We start from the raw sequence: 24,194 nt of genomic DNA, 5'->3' as shown, positions 1-24,194 counted from the left end.
GCTTAGCATATGTCAAAATGTGGAGACGTTTCAAAGCCAAGACTTGAGCTTTTGACTCTCATCATCCTACTCCCCCTTTCCACCTGGTCTGAAATTCTAAAGGGAGAAAAATTAACCAATGGACGGCAACATTAAATGAGCTTGACAACTGTAGGAGTGACGTGTATTACTTTTTTGCAGATTATGACAGTTCTACTTCACAAACATCTACTATATCCTTAATATTTGTTCCTCTCTTTACTGACAACTTATCGGGTGAGTTCAGACAACCTTTTTCATACGTGCATACAGTTTAACTATTATAATACACAGTTGAACCGTTATGCATACGTGCATATTTAAATTTTCATTATTTTTAGTATATTAATATGCACAAAAATGCCTAAAATTGAAGAATGCATAAAATTACATATTTCTTTCACATTTATCATTATTAAACATAAAAACATCACTGAGATCGAATCTATCATCCTAGGCTGAAATTTGAGCAAAATTTTCATTAAATTTGAGTAATTTATCGACGATTTATCGAGTTGAGGATTACGTATAATCACCAATAAATCTGAAAACAAAATTCATTAAACTTGCAAAAATGGTTGGTAACTATGCATAATAGCCGGATTTATCAAATTTCCTTACAGTTTTTTTGGTTTTTTTTTTGTTTGGAAAAATTATTGTGTTGTTGTTGTGTGTGTGTTGTTGTTGTTTGTTTTTTTTTTGGAAGAAAAGTGACGCCATCTGTTGCAAAATTTTGGGAATTGACGTCGCGCGCAATTGTCCACCTTTCCATGCGACCACCTTTGTCATCGTTACTTACATATATTAAGAACAGATGGCGCCACTTTGCCAACAAAGAACAGGAAATATAAAATAAAAAAAATTCAAAAACAGGACGTTTGAAAGGACGTAAACATAAGGACGTCTGGTCAGAGGTGGCTTTTTATCCGCGCGGCCACATGGGGAGCCAAATCCGAGTTGAAAATACAAAATATAGTTTTGTCGGCAAAAAAAACGAGGTCGGGGTTGCAAAAAATATGTTCCCGCAGAGCTAGAGATTTCTTCTCGCGCCAGCTTTGCGTCCGGCAACCCTACATTCTTTGACAAACACAGAGAGAAAGTCCCGATAAGTTCTGCATTTATGGTCACTCAACTAAATCGATCGTATAGAAATAGTCGATGGAATAGAGAATCATTTTATGAGTATTCCTTGCCAGGAAACATTCAATTGCTGCTTGTTGTAAACAACATGGACGACACGTGCAGGAAACAATTCGAAGCAATCGGTAAATTGTTAGAGGAATACATCGACAGTCCAGATCTTTTCATCGAGTGAGTATCGATTAACTGTATTTAAACAGTTATTTGTTAATGAACTGCATCTTTTTTTGTATTTTTGACTAGAGCCATAATAATTAGATCATATGTCTTCAACCGCGGGCGCTTTTTTAATGAAAAATAGTGAATTTAGTGGGGACTATAGTAAGGACTATTTTTCAGTATCTTCTGGGGGGGGGCGGCAACCTGTTATAGTATAATCCCCTTTGTGGGGAACATCTTTGGTATAAGGGACAGGTTGGCGATTTTTGGCGACTTTTTTTCCGACTCCAAAGGAACAGCTGTCGTATGGTCCGCCACTTGGCGATTATTTGGCGCCACACATGTCTGATGGCCCTACGAAGAGTCGCCAAGGCCGTCAGACACTACGGACGCCGAAAAAAAAAAACATCAGCGTGCAAAACGTAATAGAAACCACCAAGCATAAAAATAGAGAAAAATATCAGTTAAAAAAAATTACACCTGGCCCATTTTTTTAATAATAAAAAGATCGGGGCATAAGGAATTCCGGGCATAAATATTCTATGCATTAAAACTAAAACCCGGACCCTTTTTTTTAAATAAACGGATCCGGGCATGTTGAATAAATAAATAAATATTCTATGCATTAAAACTAAAACCCGGACCCTTTTTTTTAAATAAACGGATCCGGGCATGTTGAATAAATAAATAAATATTCTATGCATTAAAACTAAAACCCGGACCCTTTTTTTTAAATAAACGGATCCGGGCATGTTGAATAAGTAAATATTTATGCATTAAAATTAAAACCCGGACCCTTTTCTTTAAGTAAACGGATCCGGGCATGAAAAATTATGTAGGTTCATTTTAAATAATAAACCGATAAAACAGAAGGCATGGCAATGGGTGAATAACTAATAAATACAATGAAATAATAAAATGGTATGATACAACCTGAGCAGTAGATAATCCAAATAACTAGAGCTACAGAAGGGAGGAATAATAATGACGCTGGGAATGGAACAACGGCTGCTTAGAATTTTTGAAAAAACGCGGTGAACAAAAGAAAAATCCTGTTTGTTGAAGCCAGCGCCATCTAGTATCACCCAACGAAACCGGAAAAGTGTTAAAAAATACGGCAACCCAGAGAAGCATTATGACGGTCTTGGCGACTTATCGCGAGAAAAAAGTCGCCAAAGTCGTGGCGGACCATACTGCATCTGTTCCCGAAAATGTAATCCAAACACTCAGAATAAGCACAAACAACAAAATGGCTGTACAACTATTTGAAAAGATGCGCTACAACAACTAACGCCACCTGGCAGAATTTTTCAGAACAGCGACAACCCAGCAGAACAACACCGTTTTTTTTCCTGGATTTATCTTTGCATCAGTCAGCTGTGGAAACCTTCATAGTAATAGCGGAGAGTGATATCATCTTCGGATAAGTCGCCGTCTCGTGGCAGTATCAGAAATTGTGAGTGAGCTTTGGCTGTCATGTACAGCCTTGTTTATCGTACACAAATTCTAAGGAAAGAGTATTCATTAGCTTTGTAGTCTAGTGCACTCACCCAGCGAGTGAGAGGACGTAGGTTTGATTCCCTGCAAGGCCAGTTGAGTTTCCTTTCCTGGATTTATCTTCGCATCAGCCAGCTCTTAGAACCATTGTAAGCTATGAGCTTCAAACTGCTACCTGCTCAATCGAATCGAGCGCCACAACTCTCTGTACCCACAGAATTCAACATAGCACACACCAACACCTGTTTACTTCTTTTCATGAGTGTGTGAAAAATGAAAATCACAGGAAAAATAAAATTCCATGCTGTTCCAAAATTTTGAATTCACAACAGGGGGGGGGGGGGAGATCTGTGCTAAAAAAGCTGCTGCAAGCAGGAACCAAAACGGCCCGAATCTTGCAGGGAAAACATACAAAGTACAGTGGATCCCACTTATAACATTCAAACATTTTTCGCTTGATACACCTTAGTTTCGTGGTCCCAGCTTTAAATAACACTCATTATTTTTTTTTTTTTTCCTGTTTAAAGCTTTTTTTCCCTCACAACAAATTTAAAAAAAAAAGCTTTATAAGCAAGATCCACTACTACTAAACCCCACGTGCAGCTCATCCATATTTCTCAGCGAAACTTCTAACGAATTGATACATGTTGGAATGTGTGTGCATGTTTAGTGAACCTGACATTGTAGGCTCATGTGTGCCATAGTTGCTTGCTATGTTATCGCTATGATTTTTGCTTTATCTTCTGGAAAATTACGTAAGATTTATGTGTCAATGTTAAACTATTCAATAACATGTGGTTTTTTTCGCTTAGACCTCAACCAGAGACAGCAAAGAAGTTCATATCTTTCGCTAAACTATTGTACAATCGATCATCACAGTTACAAAATGATATAAAAATTAAAACCAAGTCTCTGCCGAAGCTACTCACAAAAGGATTCGATGAAGAGCAGATTTGGCAACAACTTGAACTCAGAAATGATGATGTCATCAAACAAATCGAGGGAAAACTTGGCAAGTTTTCCGATTACATAACAAGTTCTGATGATATTGTAGAAAAAGATCTCCGTGGTGACTTTCCTGGTGATCCTGATTCGGGTGAGGATTCTGACGAAGATGGTTATGTTTTCGATGATGACGACAGTGAAGTTGATGGAGCTGCCCATATCGCAACATCTGATGAATCAGAAGATGACAATCTTAAAGCTGACGTTCAAAAAACTGATATGGACGCTTCGAGTAAGAAAAAGGCGAAGACCAGTTCCAAAGTTAACGACAAGTTTTTTAACCTTTCTCAGATGGAGCAGTTTCTTAAGATGGAAGATCTCAGAGAAGAAAAGGGGGGTTTATCATCAGGCGAAGAATCAGATGATATAAACCTTTTCGAAGATATCCCCTCTGATGATTTTGAGGATATGGACATTGGTCATGACAGTGGGGAAGATAGCAACATCGGCGAAGATGACAACGATGATGAAAACATGTTGGATTTCTCAGTAGGAAAGAAAAAGGTACCTATCTTTTTATTATTGTTTTTTTATTATGGAGTTTGTGATACTTTTCTGTTATAACCATCCACTTGGCACATTTTTTGTCTTGGTGAGCACTTCGCTTACCAATTGGTGCCTTCTTTGTCTTGGTGAATTTGCACTGTCAGTTTGGCTCAGCTTTTTCCCTGGCTCTCTCACGAACCCCTTTTTAGGTATTTTTCAATGAAAACCATATGATTTTTTCCCCTAACAATGTAACTTATCTCTTTTGTGACATTAAAAGTGTTGCTTCATTCAACGTAACTTGGTTGCTGCCACTGTGGTGGTGGAGTGGTCAAAGTAACGGACTCGCATCGCAAGGTACCGGGTTTGAACCCGCTGTCGCCACAGCGGTGGTCAGCGGAAGTTGGTTTTCTGTGGTTCCCAACTTCAAGGCGCGAATGTGAGCCGATCTCCCCTTTAAAAAGTTTCTCCACGCAGAGCAACAGCAGAGTAACTGTTAACTCCTACAATTAGTACAAATGTAATTCAATCGTAACACGGTTCAAATGCAGAGACCGGCCCCCCTTCCATCGCCAAATGCAGAGACCGGTCCCCTTCCATCGCCAAACGTAGCAGATCCACGTCATTAGACACAGGCGGCTAAACAGTTCTTCAACCACGGTTTATTTAAAGCTGACCATATTTTCGCGATAAAAATGTGGGACATATATTTAGCAAATACGGGACAAAAAAAATTGTCCCGTATTTTTGCGCTAAATGATTCTGTACTCATTTATTTGGGTAAGGGGCCGTTAAAGTAGTACATCAGCAAAACTCTGACACACACCTCCCCCCCCCCCCTCCTCTCCGAAGCAAAATAAATTTTACATAGTTATGCTCCGTTTGAAAGAAAGAAAGGAACTCTGTTATTATTGACAGGGAGATGAAGTGTCAGTCAAAGATGTATTCATTATCTTTGATACCGCTTTCATTTCAGCAGTGCTAGTTTGCATTCCTGGATATTCTGATAAATTGTTAAATATTTTTATATCATAAAATGTTATTTAGAAGACACCAACGAATAAGGCAAATACACAAAAAATAATAAAAGTCCTAATACATTTCAACACCAATGGGTGTCGTCTTCAGAGGAAAAATTTAACCACTAGTTTCGCTGACCGAGTTTCCCATTTGGGTTGAATACCAAATCTTCACGCTCGGTTGCTCAGTGGAAGAAGTACGTCTGTTCACTTCAAACGTCGTGGTCAGAATGAAGCTGTGAGCCTGCGTGAGATACTAATGCAGCGTCCTGATTGGACCTTTGCGGAATAGTACTATCCGATTGGTCCATTCGAATTTTGAATCTTGAAATTTGAATTTGTGGCAAGAAGGCCACAAATTCAAATTTCAAGAAGCGAGAGTTTTTCACAAAGTCAAGTCCACATTTGATCTAGATTTCTACGAAGGCACATATATTCGGGCCTTCAAAAATATACTTGTGAACGATAATAAATCTACACCCCCGATCGCAACACCATGGCTTAAGTTCATTTTGATCAGGAATTACAAGAAAATTCGAATGGGCCAATCGGATAGTACTATTCCGCAAAGGTCCAATCAGGACGCTGCATTAGTATCTCACGCAGGCTCACAGCTTCATTCTGACCACGACGTTTGAAGTGAACAAACGTACTTCTTCCGCTGAGCAACCGAGCGTGAAGATTTGGTATTCAACCCAAATGGGAAACTCGGTCAGCGAAACTAGTGGTTAAATTTTTCCTCTGAAGACGGCACCCATTGGTGTTGAAATGCATTAGGACTTTTATTATTTTTTGTGTATTTGCCTTATTCGTTGGTGTCTTCTAAATATTCTTGGGCAAAGTGGATCAACTCTTCTATCATAAAATGTTCTTGCTAAATATCATCCCAACCAGGCCCATCATTTAGTGGGGCAGGGGGGTCATTGCCCCCTCCCCCCGGCTTTTGAAAATACGCTAAAAATGGTAAATATATATACAAATATGTACATACATTCAGTACATGTGCTTTGCTTCCCCCCCCCCCCCCCGGGAAAAAGTTGAAATGATGGCCCTGGGGTCCCAACCAGCCCAAATGTTATGTTGACAAGCTTAGTATTGTGTGAAAGCATTTGGAAAGAGTATCAAACCTAGTATCATAGCGAATGCATGTGGAAAGAATCGAGCCGAAAACTGTCAATTTGGTGCCATAAAAGTGTGTGGATGATTACAGTGGAAAAGTATCTAGTTCATAACTGTGGGTTTTCATTCAGAAAAGTAGAAGTATAATAACATCAACTTAGCATGTGTACCAAGTCTCCCAGATTTTCCTGGAGCTTCCTGAATTTCTACTCCATATCCCAGGCTGCCTTGCAACGAGTGGTGTTGCATCCCCGGAATCATATTATGTTAAAATTCATGCAGACAGCAAATGTATCACAAAAAAAGTAGTTTTTCACCAAGACATTTTCACAGACAAGATTATCATTTACAGTTAACTATCAATTATTTTAACTATCAACTATTTTCTCATGTTAATACGGTTTTTTAGAGTTCATTTTAGAATCAAGTCCTACATCTCTGGCATCAAATACAAAATTTTATTTCACTGAGACTTGAGGATTTCATCACGTAATTTTTAGAATATTTTCCTGGATGTAAAAATTAGAGAATAATCGAGAATATTCATTTTTCTTTTAAATAATTTAAATTTTTTTACTAATTTTGTTTATGTTATGAAATATAAATCAGTTTTCATTGCCTGAAACATTTACAACAAAATTTTTTACTTATTCCCCCCCCCCCCTCCCCAAATGACAACTTTTAGTTGTCATTTGGGAATATTTTCGAGAATATTTTCAGAATATTCTCTTGGTCATGATGAGAGGTTTTAAAAGTTTGGTTACAAAAATTTTTGAAACCTTTAGATTAAAACTTTAAAACGTTAATATTTAAAATTAGATAAATTTTCAGAAATAAGTTCAAAGCAAAGCGCAAAAGTCAAAATTGATTGACAAAGGAATCTATTATACAATCACCTTCATTCTAAGAAGATATAGAACTGTTGTTTTCTACATACACTTAAATTTTGTATCCTACAAACTGCAATATCCCCTGTCTTTAACGGATAATATGGCAAGTGTAAGATAACAGATGAGATGGCATGTGGCTCCTCCAATTGCTTTTAAAATATACCTCCATCCTAATATGCTTACATTCATCCGTCTTAACGAAACCCTGAAACTTTTCTTCAACTCCCAACCCCATCTCGTCTGTAATCACCACAAAATTTTTAATCGTGACAGTACCCAACTGTCCGGGTACAATATGTTGTGAATTTTTTTTTACACAAAATAAAGTGTTCCAGACTCTGCCACGAAGCTGGGCTGGAAGAGATCTCGGCAACGGGATAAGTCCAGTGACAAAGTTCTGGCATTCATTCATTGTCTTCTTGATGGGAAGAGAGATGGGAGACAGAAAACATTCTTAAGAATATTCTCTCGAAAGACTACTATTATAAATTACCAGCGAATATTCTTATCCTAAAATAATTTGAATTATTCATAAGTTATTTGTAGAGATTATTTATTATAATGCATGTTATTACAAATATTCTTGCGAATAATCTCTGGAACGACTACACTATTATAAATAACTGAAGAATATTCTCTGGAAGGTTTATTATTAATAACTTGAGAATAATTCTTATTATTTTCGATAAGAATATTCCCTCCCCCCCCCCCTCGGTAATTTGTAAAAGTATTCCTTCCAGAGACTATTTTCAAGGTTATTATATATATTTATATTATAAATAATAGGAGAATATTCTCATCAAGAATAAGAATATTCTCAAGTTATTTATAATAGTCCCAGAGAATATTCTCGAATGTTCTTCTAAAGATTATTCTCGAGAATTTTACATCTTTAGATTAGTGAGACTTCATTGCATATTTTATTGTGTGGTATGTATCCCTTTTCTGTGGAAAAGGTTGTGTTGGGCGTGAATTTCTCGAACAAGGAAAACACGAAACTGTAAGCATGAATTACACAAGTTAACTAACTGAATGATGTACCTGCGCAAGATGAGTTACTGAAAAAGTCAAAAAGGACAAAACATCTAAACAGAAAAAATATTTTTAAAAAGTAGTAAATTTTATAATGCAGTAAGTTAAGAGTAGATAGTGTGGTTGGCATTTTCTTAATTAGATGCAAAATTATAACTAGAGTTGAAAAACAGATTCTGTATATAAGTAATATTAAAATACTTACAATATTATATCATTGCTAAATTTTATTGTCAGTATCATGACAATAAAAATCTTTCAATTACCATTTTTTTTAATATTCATTTGAATAATAAATTGCATAATTAAAAGTCAATATCAATCATTTGAAACTACCAATAGTTTTATATCCAATTAAAAACACCAATTCAATCTATAATTGTGATAAATTTTAAGAAAATTGATGTTCGGCCAAATCACAATTCGTTTCATCCCTAATCTATATTCTTTCCCTGGTTCAAACCTGGGACCCGACAGCAACCTTCACAATAGTAGATGAGTATCTTACCACCATGCTACTTGGGCGATGGTCTGGCACCCCTGAATATTTTTACAATTTCCCAAGCCCTGGTAATGACAAATAATTTACCCTACTTTTTAGCACTGATTAGCAACTTGGTACTGGTCGACAATGTTTTGCACAATGTCACATTTTTTTAAGGGGAAAAAATCCTTACAATTTTACTCTCATTAATGAAAAATCCCTGCTCTAACCTGATCACAACTTTAATTTGAAAACTTTGTTTTGCAGAAATCCAAAGACATAATGTATGAAGACTTTTTCGATCCACCTGATTCGAGTGATGGGATGACATCCAAAAACTCCTTCGATAAAGACTTGGCAGATGGCAACGAAGATGAAAATGCTCGAAATCAGTAAGGATTTCAATTTTAATTTATTTATTGCAATTCATAATATAAATGCATTACAATTTCTGATATGCCCAAGTTTGTGTGCTTATTTTAATAATGCAGTAGAGCAAGATGTGTACAGCCTCTGACCCAGGATCGAAGTACAGCACCTGAAAGTTCTTCCTAAGAAAAATTACCAATGATCACCAGGACTTGGATATAGAGGTTGACATTTTCGTAATACTGTCTTTAGTCTACTTGCATTCTCCCACTGAAGCTTCGCAAAATCTTTTCCATTCTTACTCCACAATGCATTAGATTCATCGAGTGCTTTTGAAATTCATCATTTCCTGGCCGACTTTTATATCAGCTCTACCGGTTTTCTCTTCCAAGCAACTGCCACCCATGTAGCAAACTGTGAAGCATCAGTCTGTTTGATGCAGTCCATTGTGGCACTATGAATTGCCTTAAAATTACACTACGTAATGAGTGGCAGATACATGTATTGGGAAACAAACTTTTACTACCAAACATATATAATAAATCACTATGAAGAATGCATTTTACGCTTCAATTACTTCACTCGCCCCATCAGAGAAATCAACTATAATAATAAAACATCTTGGGTCACTCACCACCTTCCCCTGTGTTTAATCCCTTGATCAGGCACATAAACATAGTCTTTTACAAACCCTCACAATAAAAAATTGCACACTGTGAGGTCCGGCGATCTTGGAGGCCAGTGATGTTTATCTAAATCAGCAGGTCTTGTACGACCGCTCCATCATTTAGAAATGTGATTGTTCAAAAATTCTCAAACGTTCAAGTTCCAGTGTGGTGGTGCCCCGTCCTGCTGGAAAATGAAGTCATCCAAATCGTTTTCAAACTGTGGGAAAGCCAGTTTTCAAGCAGCCGAAGGAAGAACCTGTCAGCAACTGCTTGAAACTTGAGATTTCCCTCTTTCTACCTGTACATTATTCGATCAAAGTGGATTAAAAGCTGAATAGTTATGATTTTTCAAAATTGGTTGATTCTTTTTGAAACACCCTGTATTCCTTTTTTGCTTAAGTTTGAAATTGCTTGTTGGGCTGCAATAATTAGTGTTCTGAGGCATTTACACTACTGGTATACACTTTTTTTGAATTATACTACAATAAACAAGTGTTGCTGCCACAATCATGCCCTTTCAGATAAGTATTGAATCCTTATCACTTTGTATTTTCATATGTATCATTTGAGTAAAATGCAGCCATACATTCATGCTCACTGGATTGCCTGCAAATGTGGTGGCCGCATGATTTTCTTGGCCAGTCATCCATTTCAGTTTGGAGACGTGTCTGCGATTCCGTTTATTAGCTGTATATATATATTTGTATATGCATATTATATTCTATAATATTCTTGTTAGTATCTGTCATTCAGTCACCTGATAATGTTAATCATGTTTACTCATTCAAAACATTTCCCCCAGAAAATATGACACAAGAGATTACGAAGAAAATGAAGAAGCAGAAAACGATGACTTTCCTCATTCCGATGGTGGTGACAGTGATGAGAATAAGTCAACTCATATGAAAACTGCATTTGAGAAACAGCAAGAAAAGGTAACTTCTATTAATGTTAAAGAAGGCTGGGTTTGGGTAAATTTTAAAGCATATCTAGCAGGGTTCATATAAGTCGAGGAAAGGAGGGGTAACCCGGAACCATCAGGAAATTTGATTATTACTTAAAAATTATGTTCTGTGGAACTTTGTTTTCTCCAGACTCAACTGTATGTTATTTTCATACCTTTTTATTAATTTTAAAAATTGTTATAAAATAGTTCCAGTTCATATTTGATTTGCCCTCGTATATGTATCGCTTATTACCATCACAGTAATGATTGTTGACCATGTGTTAATTTACAGTAGCATAGAAAACTTTTCATCCCATAAGGAAATTTTTTTTTTCATGCTTCCCAGTGGTTGTAATTATCATGAAATTACCGTCATTTTTAACAAGATTAACTTCGAAAATGTTTACTAAATTTAAAATTTTGAGATTAATGTTGCATTTTATATCTGTGTTAGATTCTCAAAATCAGTGTGTTTTTTTTTTAATGTGTGAAAAAGGTTCGTAAACATATATTGGAAATGGAAGAAAGTTTGCTCAAGCCAAAACCCTGGCAACTCACTGGTGAAGTTGCTGCTTCTAATCGTCCAGAAAACAGTCTCCTTCATCAGCAAACAACATTTGATTCAAACGTCAGGCAAGGTAATTAAATTTGTTTCGCTGATATATATAGATAGCTAAAGACAATTTTATATATATAATATATATATAAAAACTTTTTTTTGCCAAAAAAGTGGTTTTTTTTTTTTTTTTTTTTTGGGGTGAAATAAATAGAAATTTCTGTGTTAATGACCTTAGTAATCATTTCTGTAGAGCTGATTACTACTGATGAATTGACTGCACGAGTAGAAGAAATCGTTTGCATGGCTGTTGTAAATAAGGTAAATTATGTTCCAAAATTTGTGTGAGATTCATCCAGGTAAACCTGTTCTGGTGAAGATAAACACTTGTATGTTTCTTATGCATCCTAATACTAAAGTATCTGCATAACTTTGATATCTATTAATTCTGCAAAGGCTTGGAGCGATGTCGAAAGAAAAGTCAAGCCAGTTGCGGAAGTTATAACCCCTTTCAAGAAGCCAGTCGAAATAGAGCAAACAAAGAGCAAGAAGGGTTTGGCCGAACTTTATGAAGATGAATACCTAAAGAAACAAAGTGTGAGTGAAAAATAGTTTCTTTTATTCTGTCCTCCAAACTGTTTCGTATATTTTTATCAATTTTTCAGATGCTTTTCATGATCATGTTTACGAGACCGAATAGAGATTTGTGCAATTTTTTATTCAAGTTTAGTTTGTTGTGTATTCATATGACAATATTCTTAATGTTATTCAACAGTTGTGCTGAATATACTTGTGTAAAAAACTTGTGCTGTGTATTTGGTTTAGAAAACAGATGAAACCGCAGGGGAAGATCCTAAACATGTTGAAATCAACAAGTTGATGGACCAACTACTGCCAGAACTAAATGTGCTGTTTGCGTACATACCGAAACCGGTAAGTGAGAGAGTGAACTGGTCATTCTCAATAACAGTGTTTCTCAATCTTTTTAATCCTCTTAATGATTGTGGACAAGATATCTCGACCAAACACAAATGAAAAACATTTATTTTAGCTTTTCCTGTTTGTTTGCGAAGCTTTATTGTAACCCTATATATATATAGAAGTGGTTTTCTTTTCCCCCCCTGTTCTTTCTATCTTTCTGTTTAGTGATCCCCTGATACAATGCATCTTTCTACTATATATTTATGAGAGAAAGAAATAGAATAAATGGGGCATGAGAGAAAGAGAAGCCGAGGGTGAAAGTTTAAATCTTTACTGCCACTGATCTTTTTCCCTCTTCTGTTTTTAACATGCAAACAAATTCATTTATCTCTGATACTTCAGATACAGATCTCTGAATCTGTTACAAAAAGCCTGTACTTGAAGGGGTTAAACTCAAGTGTCTGTAAATTGTCTAAACCTACAATAGAAACCTGCTGATCACGCTTAGTCAATTCAAACAGCTCAAAAAAGTATGTGAAAGAGAATGGATGAAAGGGCCCACTTAATTTGCAGGGATATCAACAGAGATGTCCACTTCTACACGAGCATACGGGGTGTTCTGTTAATGGACCGACAAACTCAGAGGATTTTTAGTAGGCATCAAGAGGACCAAAAATTGCAATGGAATATGGTGTCTCAAACCAAGTTGAGAGGGTGAAAATCACGAAAAACGCATGCAGGCTCTGAGTCCAGAGGAGACGAAAGATGTATGTCAATTGATCGCTGAATGCGTTCATGGGTTCGCTTACCATATCTGACGTAAGCAGCATCATGAAACACATGTGCTGTGGTAGGATCATGCTCTGGGGACTACGTAAATTAGCGCTATTGCGGTAGTAAGCACATGTAGCAGTTACTTGTCTGTTTTAATGAGTATCTTGATGGCTGACTACACGAACGAAGAATAAGTTGATATGCATCTGATTTATGGTCGAGCAGATGGCAATGGGCGCTTAGCACAGCACAACATGTGTGTAACACACACGGCACATCCTTATGACTTTTTCCTATGGGGTCACCTTAAGTCACTCATTTATGTGACGCCTGTGAACACACTAGAGGATCTCGTAGCTGAAATTGTCGTTGCTGCGGCAGACATCAAAAGCATACCTGGTATCTTCAAGCATGTCCAGAAATTGTTTTTACGTCATTGTAGACTGTGCAATGACATTAGCAGCCGCCACTTCCAACAACTCTTGTAATAATTAATCAAATAAATCTTTTTGTAGTTGTAGTGAATTAGTTTCAGGAAAAAATTGATGATGTCGTTCAGATGATTTTCATACAAACATGTGGCATTGAGTTATATTCAACATTGTTACATTTTGGTGGCAACAGTCTCAACAAGATGGAGGAAGTTGATCAAGCTCTCCCCATATTGTTTACATGGCTATTTGATTATGAGATCATGCAACTATTAAGACGAACTGAAGTCTGCGGGTACCTCCGCCCTTGAGATATATAAGATATTTAATAATACTACATATTTTCAGTATATATATATATATTTATTTATTTATTTATATTTATATATATCAGTATAATAAAATATCATGACATTATTCATAAACAAGAAATATAACAAATCAATTCTTGTGACTTGATCGGATCCTCTCCTGGGGGATCACTTAGTGTTAATGGAACATGTGAACCCCTAGGGCCATATGTTGCATAGTTATTATTGTACTTTTTGCGTTCCAGCATGACATGCGTTCTGTGACAAACCTGCATGCATTTTTCATTATTTTCACCCGTTCAGCATGGTTTGCAACACCATGCTTCATTATAATTTTTGTACCTCTTGATGTCTACTAACAACCCTCTGAGTTTGTAGGTCCATTAACAGAGCACCCTGTATATGGTAGTTATATCTGGAAAGCCAATTCTCTGAACTAGACATAAATTCATTGAGCTCGGGTGAAAGCAATTCTGACTTCGATTGGGGCATGAAAATTCAGCTATGCTTTATGTAAACATGTGCATTTACACACTATGTCACCAAGATTCAGCAGTTCACACATACAGTAACATTTATCCTATAACACTTTACCAAGCATGTTTTGAATACCTATGGAAAGAGTGAGACACAGAGGCAAGCTTCCTTCAAATTGTAGGACCTGGTCTAATCAGCCATATTGATCTGCTTGAATGATCAAATATTTACACTTTTTCATCCACAGTTGAGACCTAATGAAACCTAACCTCAATTGTATTATCTGAATGTCTTTGCACAGTACTACTTGGTTCGATGCATACTGGTAGGTTTCGATTAAACCCACGAGTACTTTAACTTGATTTTGTTTTTATGATTCCATGACAGTGAGACAAACTTGAGAAATATAGTGTTATATTTGCCATTCCTTTTCTTTTTCCAGCCAGTTCCTGAAATTAGAGTGGTCAATAATTTACCAGCTGTGGCATTGGAGGATGTTGCACCTGTAGCCCTCAGTGATGCTACTTTACTAGCTCCAGAAGAGATAAAGGTAGTAAAATATTTATATATATTTGAGTTGCAAAGATTCTTTTGCAAGAAAGTGATTTTTTATTCTTTCAGTTGATCGACACTGTGTTCTATGTGAGGATGATCTAGCGAATTTTTTTTCTGTGCTGCAAGTAGCTATTATAACTGCTCATGCACTTATTAAATGTTCCTGTGAGAGGAAGCTTGAACCAATACATGAGGAAAGAAGAACACAAGAACTGTCTGTTTGGTGCTTTTTTTCACTTCACCCATATCAGGAAGTATTTGGACACCAAAAAAAGACACCTAACAGCAATTTTGAAGGGGGTGACAAATTTTAGATACAAATTGCAGGGGAAAACAATTTTTAATTCAAAACACTTTTTTATAGAAGTATGGATGTTTTTTACAGTAGGGTTTTGGGATTATATGCTGTCAACAGTCATAAGCACATCAAATATCAATATTATGTCAATGGTCCCTTGAATTTCTATTTCATTCCCCAAGCTCTGGAAAAACTCCTGAATTCAACCATGATTGAAAAACTTCTGTGAAACACTTTGGTGGGACATAGTGAAAAATAAATTGGGAACCCCACTGGTAAAGACTAGCAAGTTATCAAACAAGAGGGCATCAGTTAAGACTAATGAAAGATAAGGATAGATTTAGACACATGCTATAGGGAGTTTTTCTTCGAATAGTGTAGTCAATTATTGGAATTGCTTGTCATCTAGAGTGATCCCCATTGCCAGTCGATAAATTCATTTAAAGCAGGTGATGATAATCACATGAGACGCAGTAAGAGGGGATTTTCTCTCCTTAAAGAGAGCAGGCAGGCCTACAGCACGATACTGACAAAACATTAAAATTCAAGCATTTCCATCTTTACTTCAAAAAATGGAAGCCAGGTGGCGGCATGAACACGAAACAAGCACAACTCGACAACATAAATACGTTGGGGCAAAGCATGCACTCAGAACACACATTCTCCAGCATGTGCCGCTTCATTAGAGATTCTTTAGAGAAATGTGTACGAGGTGCGGTTAAGTAGTAGTAGTAGGGGAAAATCTTCAGACAAATATAGAAATAGGCAGGAAGATTTTGCCCACAGAGCATTGTTCTGCGGGCAAAGAAAAATATTGTAGAAAGTTTATTATTATTTTAAGAGATAGAATTATCATTAGAGATACGTAAATTTTGTAAAAAAAAGTTTTAAAATCAGAAATTTTGCATTTATTCGCAGTAATGAATTTCATATTAAAAATTTAACATTCGTTCACAAAAAAAACCTATCAAATACATAAAATATAGCTGAAATAAAAAAAATTGCATTTAAAGAAAACCAGCTGTATTACTGGAAAGTGTTAAAGTATTTTTTTTTAATAGTTGAAATCTGACATTGTAGTAATACATCTGTACTTTCTCCTAATTTAACCTTATTTTTCAAATGCTTTTCTGTAGCATCTTTTTCCAAAATTCCTAAAAGTTGCATATACAGTCGACTACACTCATAACATAATCCAGATATAACATAAACCATGGATATAAGATGTCCATAACAAATATGGATGTCATATATTTCAAAAATATAGCAACCCAATTAAAAATGCAATTGCGGTGTGAATATAACAAACAAAAAGAATGGGTCTTAACCAAGAAAATAATTCAGATATACTGTAAAAAAACTCTGGAAAAAAGTCAAAAAACAAACTTTTTCCAGAGTTTTTTTTAAATGAGAAATGTTTGTACAACATTTATTGTATGTGGGTGATATCGTGACGTTTTCTCACAAAAAGACCTAAATTTTTTCATTGTCGGAATAATTATATTTCTCATCAACAGATGGCACAGAATATAAAACTTAAGCGCTACCTGTTGAGAATAAATGTAACTATTTTGGCAATAACATTTTTGTCATTTAATTTAAAAAATCCAGTCTTTCTGCGCAAAACTGTATCGTCTATGCTTTTCAAACTATTAGATTTTTACTTGTTTTTATTATTTTGTGATCTTTTTATTGGTGGCTTTGATTGAAGAAAATTGTTGTAAATCAACTCAGTCACTGTTGAAAATCTCTACTAATTCAAGTGTATTGATTGGTGATATAAAATTCATAGGCATCAGACGGGTTATTTTTTTCCGAATTTTTGAATTGTACAATACTGTCAACTTCAAAGGGAAAAACCATGTGCATCAACTCGAAAAAAATCATTAACGTTTCCAAAAATGTCTGCATGTTGTTGTATATCCTGCGTTTTCTAATAAATTTTCTTGACTTTTCAGATATCAATCAAGAACTATATTTATGCTATATTATTTATTATAATATTACGTATTTCAATTATGTATCGCATAAGCTTATTTTGTCCATGAAAATCTCAAAAGGGTCTATATGTTATTCGTGCGTAAACTAATTCCAACGCCTCACTTATAGCTTACACGTTGATTATTACAATCACTTCTCAAACCACAAAGGGGCTTTGTTATAACTGAACTTGACTGTATTCACATCTAATACAATGTCTGAGGAAAGAAGTGACGCTTGTGGTTTCCCTTTCAAGCACGCTAACAAGTCTGACCAAAATTATGACTTTCTTGCTTGAAGACAGTGTAAATTACCTAGATTTCGCTAAAAAGTTGTAAAAAATCATATTTTAGCATTTATTTGTCAAAATTAGCAAATTTCGCATTTATTTCGTAAATATGAAATTTACGTATCCCTAATTATCATTATTCACTGTCAAATTTATGCTTTTGTTGGCATATCTTCTGAACAGGCATTGTTAGTACCACGATAAAATGCATTTATGAGTGTTTACTCACAACAAAAAATTGTAATTATTAATTGGCTAAAATTGAGTTTATTGTTTCACCCTATAAAGTATTTTGCAGAACATCTCTTTCGTGTATTACACAAAAAAAAGTAGCTTCGCGGCAACCTCACTAATACTTTCAAAGATCGTGCTGAATACTGATGCTATCAGCCACCCTCAAAAAAAAGAAATCAGGAATTTAAAAATACAGTAATGGAAGGGGATTATTTCAGGGGAAACTGGAACAGAGGGATTTCTGGACACATTTTTAGCATTTTTCAAATTGGAACCATACCTCTACAACTAATGGTTGATGAGACAAAGGGCGAATTAGGACTTACAGAGGACACCCTCCCTATATAGTAAATACATGGTCTACCTAAAAAAAAGAATATGAAAAAAAATCCAAAAAGTGCATTTCTCTGCAATTCTAAAAAACTGTGATGGTAAAATTGACATGCATATCTCTATCTTGCATAATTTTAAAAATTAATATTTTAATAAATTTTCATAAGAATTTTTAATTAAAAATATAGAGATCAAGCAGAATTTCTCGATGGAAAAACTATCAAAATTTGGCATTGTAACTAAGATTAGTTGTGAAATATGAAATTTCATTCATTGAATCAACGTTGTGTAAAAATGTCAATCAAAAATGAAAATCACTATCTTATGGTGGGCACCAAAATCATTTAAGTGCTTAGGGCCTTCAAACATATTAATCCGGCCCTGGCTATAAGCAAGTCCAAATACGATTTGAAAGTACGTTTCATTGTATTAAAATTTTTTCAGTGAATTCTCAAACTTTTAGGAGGTGAAAATTATTATGAAATGCCTGGAATTTTTTTATTTTATTTTTATTTTTTTTTATTTTTTTATTTTTTTTTTTTTGACATATAATCTGTTGATTATTTGCAGGAAATCATGTTACATGTTATCTTTTGGTTTTTCTTCATTTAGTTTTCATTGTTTTGTGGTTTTTGTTTATCCTTTCAGAGAAGAATGTCTGGAGAAATTAGAGGAAAGACAGAAAGAACTTCGACAGATAAGAAACGTGAGAGGAGGAAGAAGAAAGCTTACCAGAAAATAAAGCAAAAGAAAACGGAAGACAAGATGAGGGAGCTGGCTGCAACTTCACCAGGCATCGCGGCAAAGCACGACAAACTTATGGCATTGAAAAAATTGAAACAGTCAAGGAATGCCAAGATAATTTCTGTAAGTGTTTGTTTCAGATTTCCCAGTAATCATCAGTATTTTTAAATTTATTGCAACATTTAGTACAATTACTTGTATTTGCTGTTTAACTTTTTTTTTCGAGAAAACTGCGCTAAATAATTCTTTTTTCCAGCACTTGTTTTTTGATAGAATGATTGTGTAAATTCATGTAAATGCTCTAACATTTGTTCTTGCAAACCCTTTGACGACTGAGGGACTGTTCTGCAGAATGTAATACACACCAAACATGAACATTTCTTTAATATAGAGGTTTTTATTAGAACATAAGTGTGTAAAATGTTACAGCTTTTAATACCATAGAACCCCAGGGTCTTGCAGAACACAAGTTGAATACCTATGGTCTAGAGCTGTTTTTCCTAATCTTTTTTTGTTGACAGTAGTGTTATTAAAAAATATATAGCAAGCAAAAGAAACATAAAAACTAAAAACATAAATAGTTGATAAGGTTTTCGCGGCCATCATTTGATGAAAATTGTTTTTTCGGGTTTGGAAGACTGTCGTCCGTTTGAGTTCTCAACGTTTCCCAAACACTAGTGGTTGGCATCATCAGGAGAATTGATAAACTGGATCAAAGTCATGAAATTTAGCCTAAAAGAACATATAGCAAATTTAAAAGAAACATAAAACATAAACTTTAGCCTAAAAAAAACATATAGCAACTGTCAAGCGCAGGGCCGCCCTTATAACACATGGGGCCCGGTGTGAAAATACTTTTGGGGCTCCTTGGTCCCGATTTGATATATTTTTAGGAAAAGGGAGGAATCGGCATCTAAGGCCCCTTTCACACGGAGCGGACGCAGGTCCGCATACCCTTTCACACGAGCACTAAAGATGCAGGCATTTCGCCGCATCTTTAGTTTGAAATTTGTGCATAAAAACTATTTTATCACAAAAAAATGAGTAACTTTGCCTGGTTTTAATTTATACAAAAATTGCCACGTTTTTAAGACAAATAAATTACACTGGTCGAATGGTCGACGCGTTTCGGCTCTTCAATGGAGAGCCGTCATCAGGACCTCGTGGTCAGAACTCACACGAATGAAGAGTGATGTTTACGTCTGGTCGTCCGAAGAGTTCGCCTTTGTATTTGCTGCAAAGGCGAACTCTTCGGACGACCAGACGTAAACATCACTCTTCATTCGTGTGAGTTCTGACCACGAGGTCCTGATGACGGCTCTCCATTGAAGAGCCGAAACGCGTCGACCATTCGACCAGTGTAATTTATTTGTCTTAAAAACGTGGCAATTTTTGTATAAATAAAAACTATTTTTTTGCAATTTGTGTGATTATTTTTCTCCTTCATCCCTAATTCAGAGTGCCCATAGGCAGCCTAGAGCCATTCTTTGGTGGTTTAATCTAGAGCCCCATAGAATATGGGTATAAAGATGCCTTCATTCTGATCCTCACAAGTAGTCGATGGGGGGAAATATCTTAAAAGATTTTCAAAAGATTTTTAAGAAAAAAAAAATCTATCTTTTCGGAAAAATATGAAAAAAAAATTCCAAAAACATCCAATGATGTTCCAAAAAAAAATTCAGGAGACTTTCAAAATGTCTGTGCTTAGAAATATTCACATCACAATTCTGTCTTAGGCCGGGATTACACTATAAAAGTTTGTTTATAAAACTTAAAAAATGCAATCAATAAGCGGATCAGTTAAGTTCGCTCGAATGTAATAGATGTGTTTATTGGTTACATTTTTCAAGTTTTATAAAATAATTTTTAATCAGTTTTATAGGGTAATTAGCAGCCTTAGGCCGAGATTACACTATAAAAGTTTTGTAAAAGCCCTTTGATAAAACGTGAAAAATTCAACCAATAAGATCACCGGTTGCATTTGCTTGAATGCATATGAAACTTTTATAAAAGATCTTTTATAAAACTTTATAGTGTGATCCTTAAGCCCAGATTACACTATAAAAAATTTATAATAATTATTTTAAAAATGCAACCAATAAGCTGATCGGTTGCACTTGCTCGAATGCAATCGATAAATTTATTGATTGCTATTTTCAAGTTTTATAAAATAACTTTCATAAACCTTTTAGAGTGAAGTCCCATCCTTAGATTAGTCACTTCTGAAATATGAAATTTCACTTTTTGTTTTAGTTTAGACTCAGTATCGAGTAAATTATACTTGTAGGTTTCGAGGGGGGGGGGGGGCACCAAAATTGTTCAAGTGCTTGGGGCCCTTCAAACGTCTTAATCCAGCCCTGAGTGAATGCTGTACATGGATAACATTGTTTAATAAAAGTATTTTTTTTTAAGTTTAAAAACTTAAAAGATTAAATATATATATATATACTTAAAATAATTTCAAATATTTATATTTTTTAAATAGTTTTAAATATTTGAAAAGAAAAAAAATTTAAATTTTGTAAATAAGTTTAAAAGTTATTAAAGTATGAAGTCAATTATATCTGTAATGAATTACAGAACAGTTTATAATTTTGGTCGCATCAGTGCCGTTGTTGGCAGGTTTTATTGTATAAAATTGTAAAGTATGGACAAAAGGCAGTTAAAAGTTGCTATATCTCCATCTCAGAAGGAAACAGGGATAGACGTATGTGGGTACATCCTATTGATGAACAGGAACCTTCATATGGTGTTTTTAAGGGTATATATGGCAAATAATAAAAAAAATTCCATGCAAAATCATCTTTAAAAAGTAGCCAAAGATGCAGACGAATTCGCTCTGCATCTGCATTGTGTGAATAGCTCAGAATAACCCAATTGTCAAAACTTCTATGTGCAGATGCGGAGCCTGCACTTAGATTTTCACACATGCGGATGACGTCCGGACCCGCATGAACATTTTTTAGGTGCTGGCAAATTTCGGCTCTTCTGAAAGCTCAGTATATTCCAATTGTTAAAACTTCTTCCGGACCCACATCCGCCGCTCCGTGTGAAAGGGGCCTAAGAAGGGTTGCAAAGGCTGCAAAAAAATATCTACTCACCAATAAAAATTCAGAATTGATAAAAATTCCAAAATCAAATCAGTTGAAGCTTTGAACCTTGTTTAGTATGAAAAAAAAAGTATTTATTGGATATACAGTCAAACCTTGTTAATAAGTCTCTCTTTGGAGACCAAAAATATGGCCTCGTAAGTGTAGTGACTCATTAAGTGGAGTAAGCTATGGCCTTGCCAATTCCAGTCTCCCTATTGATGCATTCATGCAGGAAAAAATTTTAATCTTTCAAACAGGGTTGTCATGAAAATCAATTACTCAAGTTTTTTTAAATCAATTAATGTTTATTTGCTACATAATTATGCATTTGATCAACACAAAATATCTTTTTCAATTTCTAAGAATTCTCAAATTTTTGATCATGTTTGTAGAAACCAAAGTATCATCGTCTTGTATGGCAATTTAATTCTTTAGGAACATCATAAATTAAAATATTGTTTATAGGTTCAAAAAATTTTTTATTTTTCACTGAATTTTGTTTGTGTGGAATTGGTAGTTGAAGCGATCTTTTTCTCCAAAGAAGATAGAAATTATCTCAGTCTCTGTCTGTTGTGCTTTCCAGTCCCGATACAAATTTTCTTAAGAGATTGATTTTTGTATTCCTCCACTGTAATTCTGGTTTGTCTTTAAAGTTGAATGAACTTTTTTTATATAATTTGGAGAACATTGACACACACACACAGATGATGAACACAGTGTTAGAGATGCTCGACAATTATCCATCTAAGATTTGTTTAAAAAGCCCACAAACGCTTTTTCCCCCCTCTGAAAGAAACAAAAAACTGCAGATTTCTGCCATGTGTACACCATTTCAGTAAAAGCTGACCAAGAACTGAAACTCATGAAGAAGAAAAAGATTCCAGCTGAACCATTCCCAAATAAGAAATAGACCAATTTCGAAATTATCTGTCAACAAGCCTGCAGTGAAGGGGGGGGGGGTGGAGGCTTTTGTGGTTTCTGCTTGGAATGCTAGGTAGATCTTTGACGTGATAAGAGTGACCATTGAACTTGTGCATATTGTTTGAAGAGTTTCCGATTTGAATGATAATTTTCAAAAGAGTACTTTCACAAAAAGTGACTCCTTAAACGGAGTGGGGTGATGCATTATCAGGAGTTTAATAACATTAGAACCCCCCTTCCCCCCATAAAGGGCAATTGGTATTTCCAAAAAGTGGCCCAGTAAGCAGAGTGATGCATTACCCATATGACGCACTAATGAGGTTTGACTGTATATGTATATTTTTTCACTTCTATTGCCGTGTGGGGCCCGGTGCAACCACACCTCTTGCACCCCTAAGAGTGGCTCTGGTCAAGCATCGACATCAAGTTTGCACTGAAATATTAAAGTGCATTGGGAGAAGATTCGCCGTTCTCCTGACATACTTGAAATGAAATTTTTTTCAACATGAATTTTGACAAATTATACTGCTGATTGTATTTTATTTATCAGCAGGTAAAGAATTTTATATTGATATTTTTTGTTGTATGTTTTTGTTAAACTATTTTTGTGGGAATAACCTATTTTTATATATATATATATATATATATATATATATTGTTTCTTTTCTTACAGGGAGACAAATCAGAAAAAATTAAATCGTCTAAAGACTTCTTCTCTCGCCTTGATGATCTCACTAGGAGTAAATCTGGTCCCAAAGAGAAAAGGTCTTCGTCTGCCAAATTTAAAGGATGATTTCAATATTTTTGTAGTTCTATCTGTTGTATATATTAAAAAATTTTATACTTAAGAAAAACATCCAGTCAATGAAGTTGATTCGATTCATCTAAACCTGATGATTGCTTACCAACCGCCCTGTGGTTCTTATTTTTCTCAGTGTAGTCTCGAAGTAGGCAGCATGCTGGAGATTTGTCTCTGGTAGTGATTTGAGCCAAAGTGTGGTTGGTAAGCAACACCATGCATGCAAGTACATAGAGACAGACATCACACCGATTCATAACCAGTATGAGAACGAACATATAGAAAGACTTTCTTTCAAACTTAGTGCACAACTCCCTGTTTATCGTGATGGGTTATTTACTAGTGATTGGGTTGTACTGGAAGTGTATGTGTCTGAGTGCGTATATAGTTTTGTGTGGGAATTTTTAGTTGTGCCATCTATATTTTTTACTGTCTGGGTGAAGTATGATGTTTGAATATTTGTACTGTTTTATAGGCTTGTTGCTCTGTGGTGAGACTTTTTTAACAGGGAGATCGGCTCACATTCGCACCTTGAAGTTGGGAACCACTGTGGTGGCAGTGGGGTTTGAAACTCACTGGATCCTAGCAGTGTGAGTCCATTGCTCAAACCACCACAGAGAAAAACTACTGCCACCTGATGCCTCGTT

General features: G+C 35.3%; 1 protein-coding gene across 1 annotated transcript; it reads left to right on the top strand.

Annotated features, from left to right (window-relative positions):
• Nucleotides 1–907: 907 nt before the first annotated feature.
• Nucleotides 908–23,595, top strand: LOC149072051 (U3 small nucleolar ribonucleoprotein MPP10). Its single transcript, XM_089247776.1, has 11 exons — nt 908–1,329; nt 3,627–4,323; nt 9,117–9,241; nt 10,689–10,821; nt 11,329–11,470; nt 11,642–11,709; nt 11,845–11,985; nt 12,214–12,321; nt 14,745–14,852; nt 18,640–18,858; nt 23,422–23,595. Exons 1-11 carry the CDS (start codon nt 1,139–1,141, stop codon nt 23,539–23,541), a joined length of 2,052 nt encoding a protein of 683 aa, XP_089103902.1. The 5' UTR covers nt 908–1,138; the 3' UTR covers nt 23,542–23,595.
• Nucleotides 23,596–24,194: the final 599 nt, after the last annotated feature.

Source organism: Pholcus phalangioides, unplaced genomic scaffold (genome assembly GCF_987345545.1).
Source record: "Pholcus phalangioides strain wild (caught in Gottingen) unplaced genomic scaffold, Ppha-v1.0 ptg000018l_1, whole genome shotgun sequence".
Taxonomy (NCBI): Eukaryota; Metazoa; Arthropoda; class Arachnida; order Araneae; family Pholcidae; genus Pholcus; species Pholcus phalangioides.
Note: the sequence above shows the minus strand (reverse complement) of the source record. Positions and strands in the feature narration are given on the sequence as shown.

What these genes read in the sequence shown, in the direction of transcription:
- LOC149072051 (XM_089247776.1), top strand. Translation starts at nt 1,139, where the DNA reads ATGGTCACTCAACTAAATCGATCGTATAGAAATAGTCGATGGAATAGA. An exon ending in AGTCCAGATCTTTTCATCGA is followed by an intron (nt 1,330 to 3,626) that starts GTGAGTATCGAT and finishes TTTTTCGCTTAG; the next exon opens with ACCTCAACCAGAGACAGCAA. An exon ending in TCTCAGTAGGAAAGAAAAAG is followed by an intron (nt 4,324 to 9,116) that starts GTACCTATCTTT and finishes TTTGTTTTGCAG; the next exon opens with AAATCCAAAGACATAATGTA.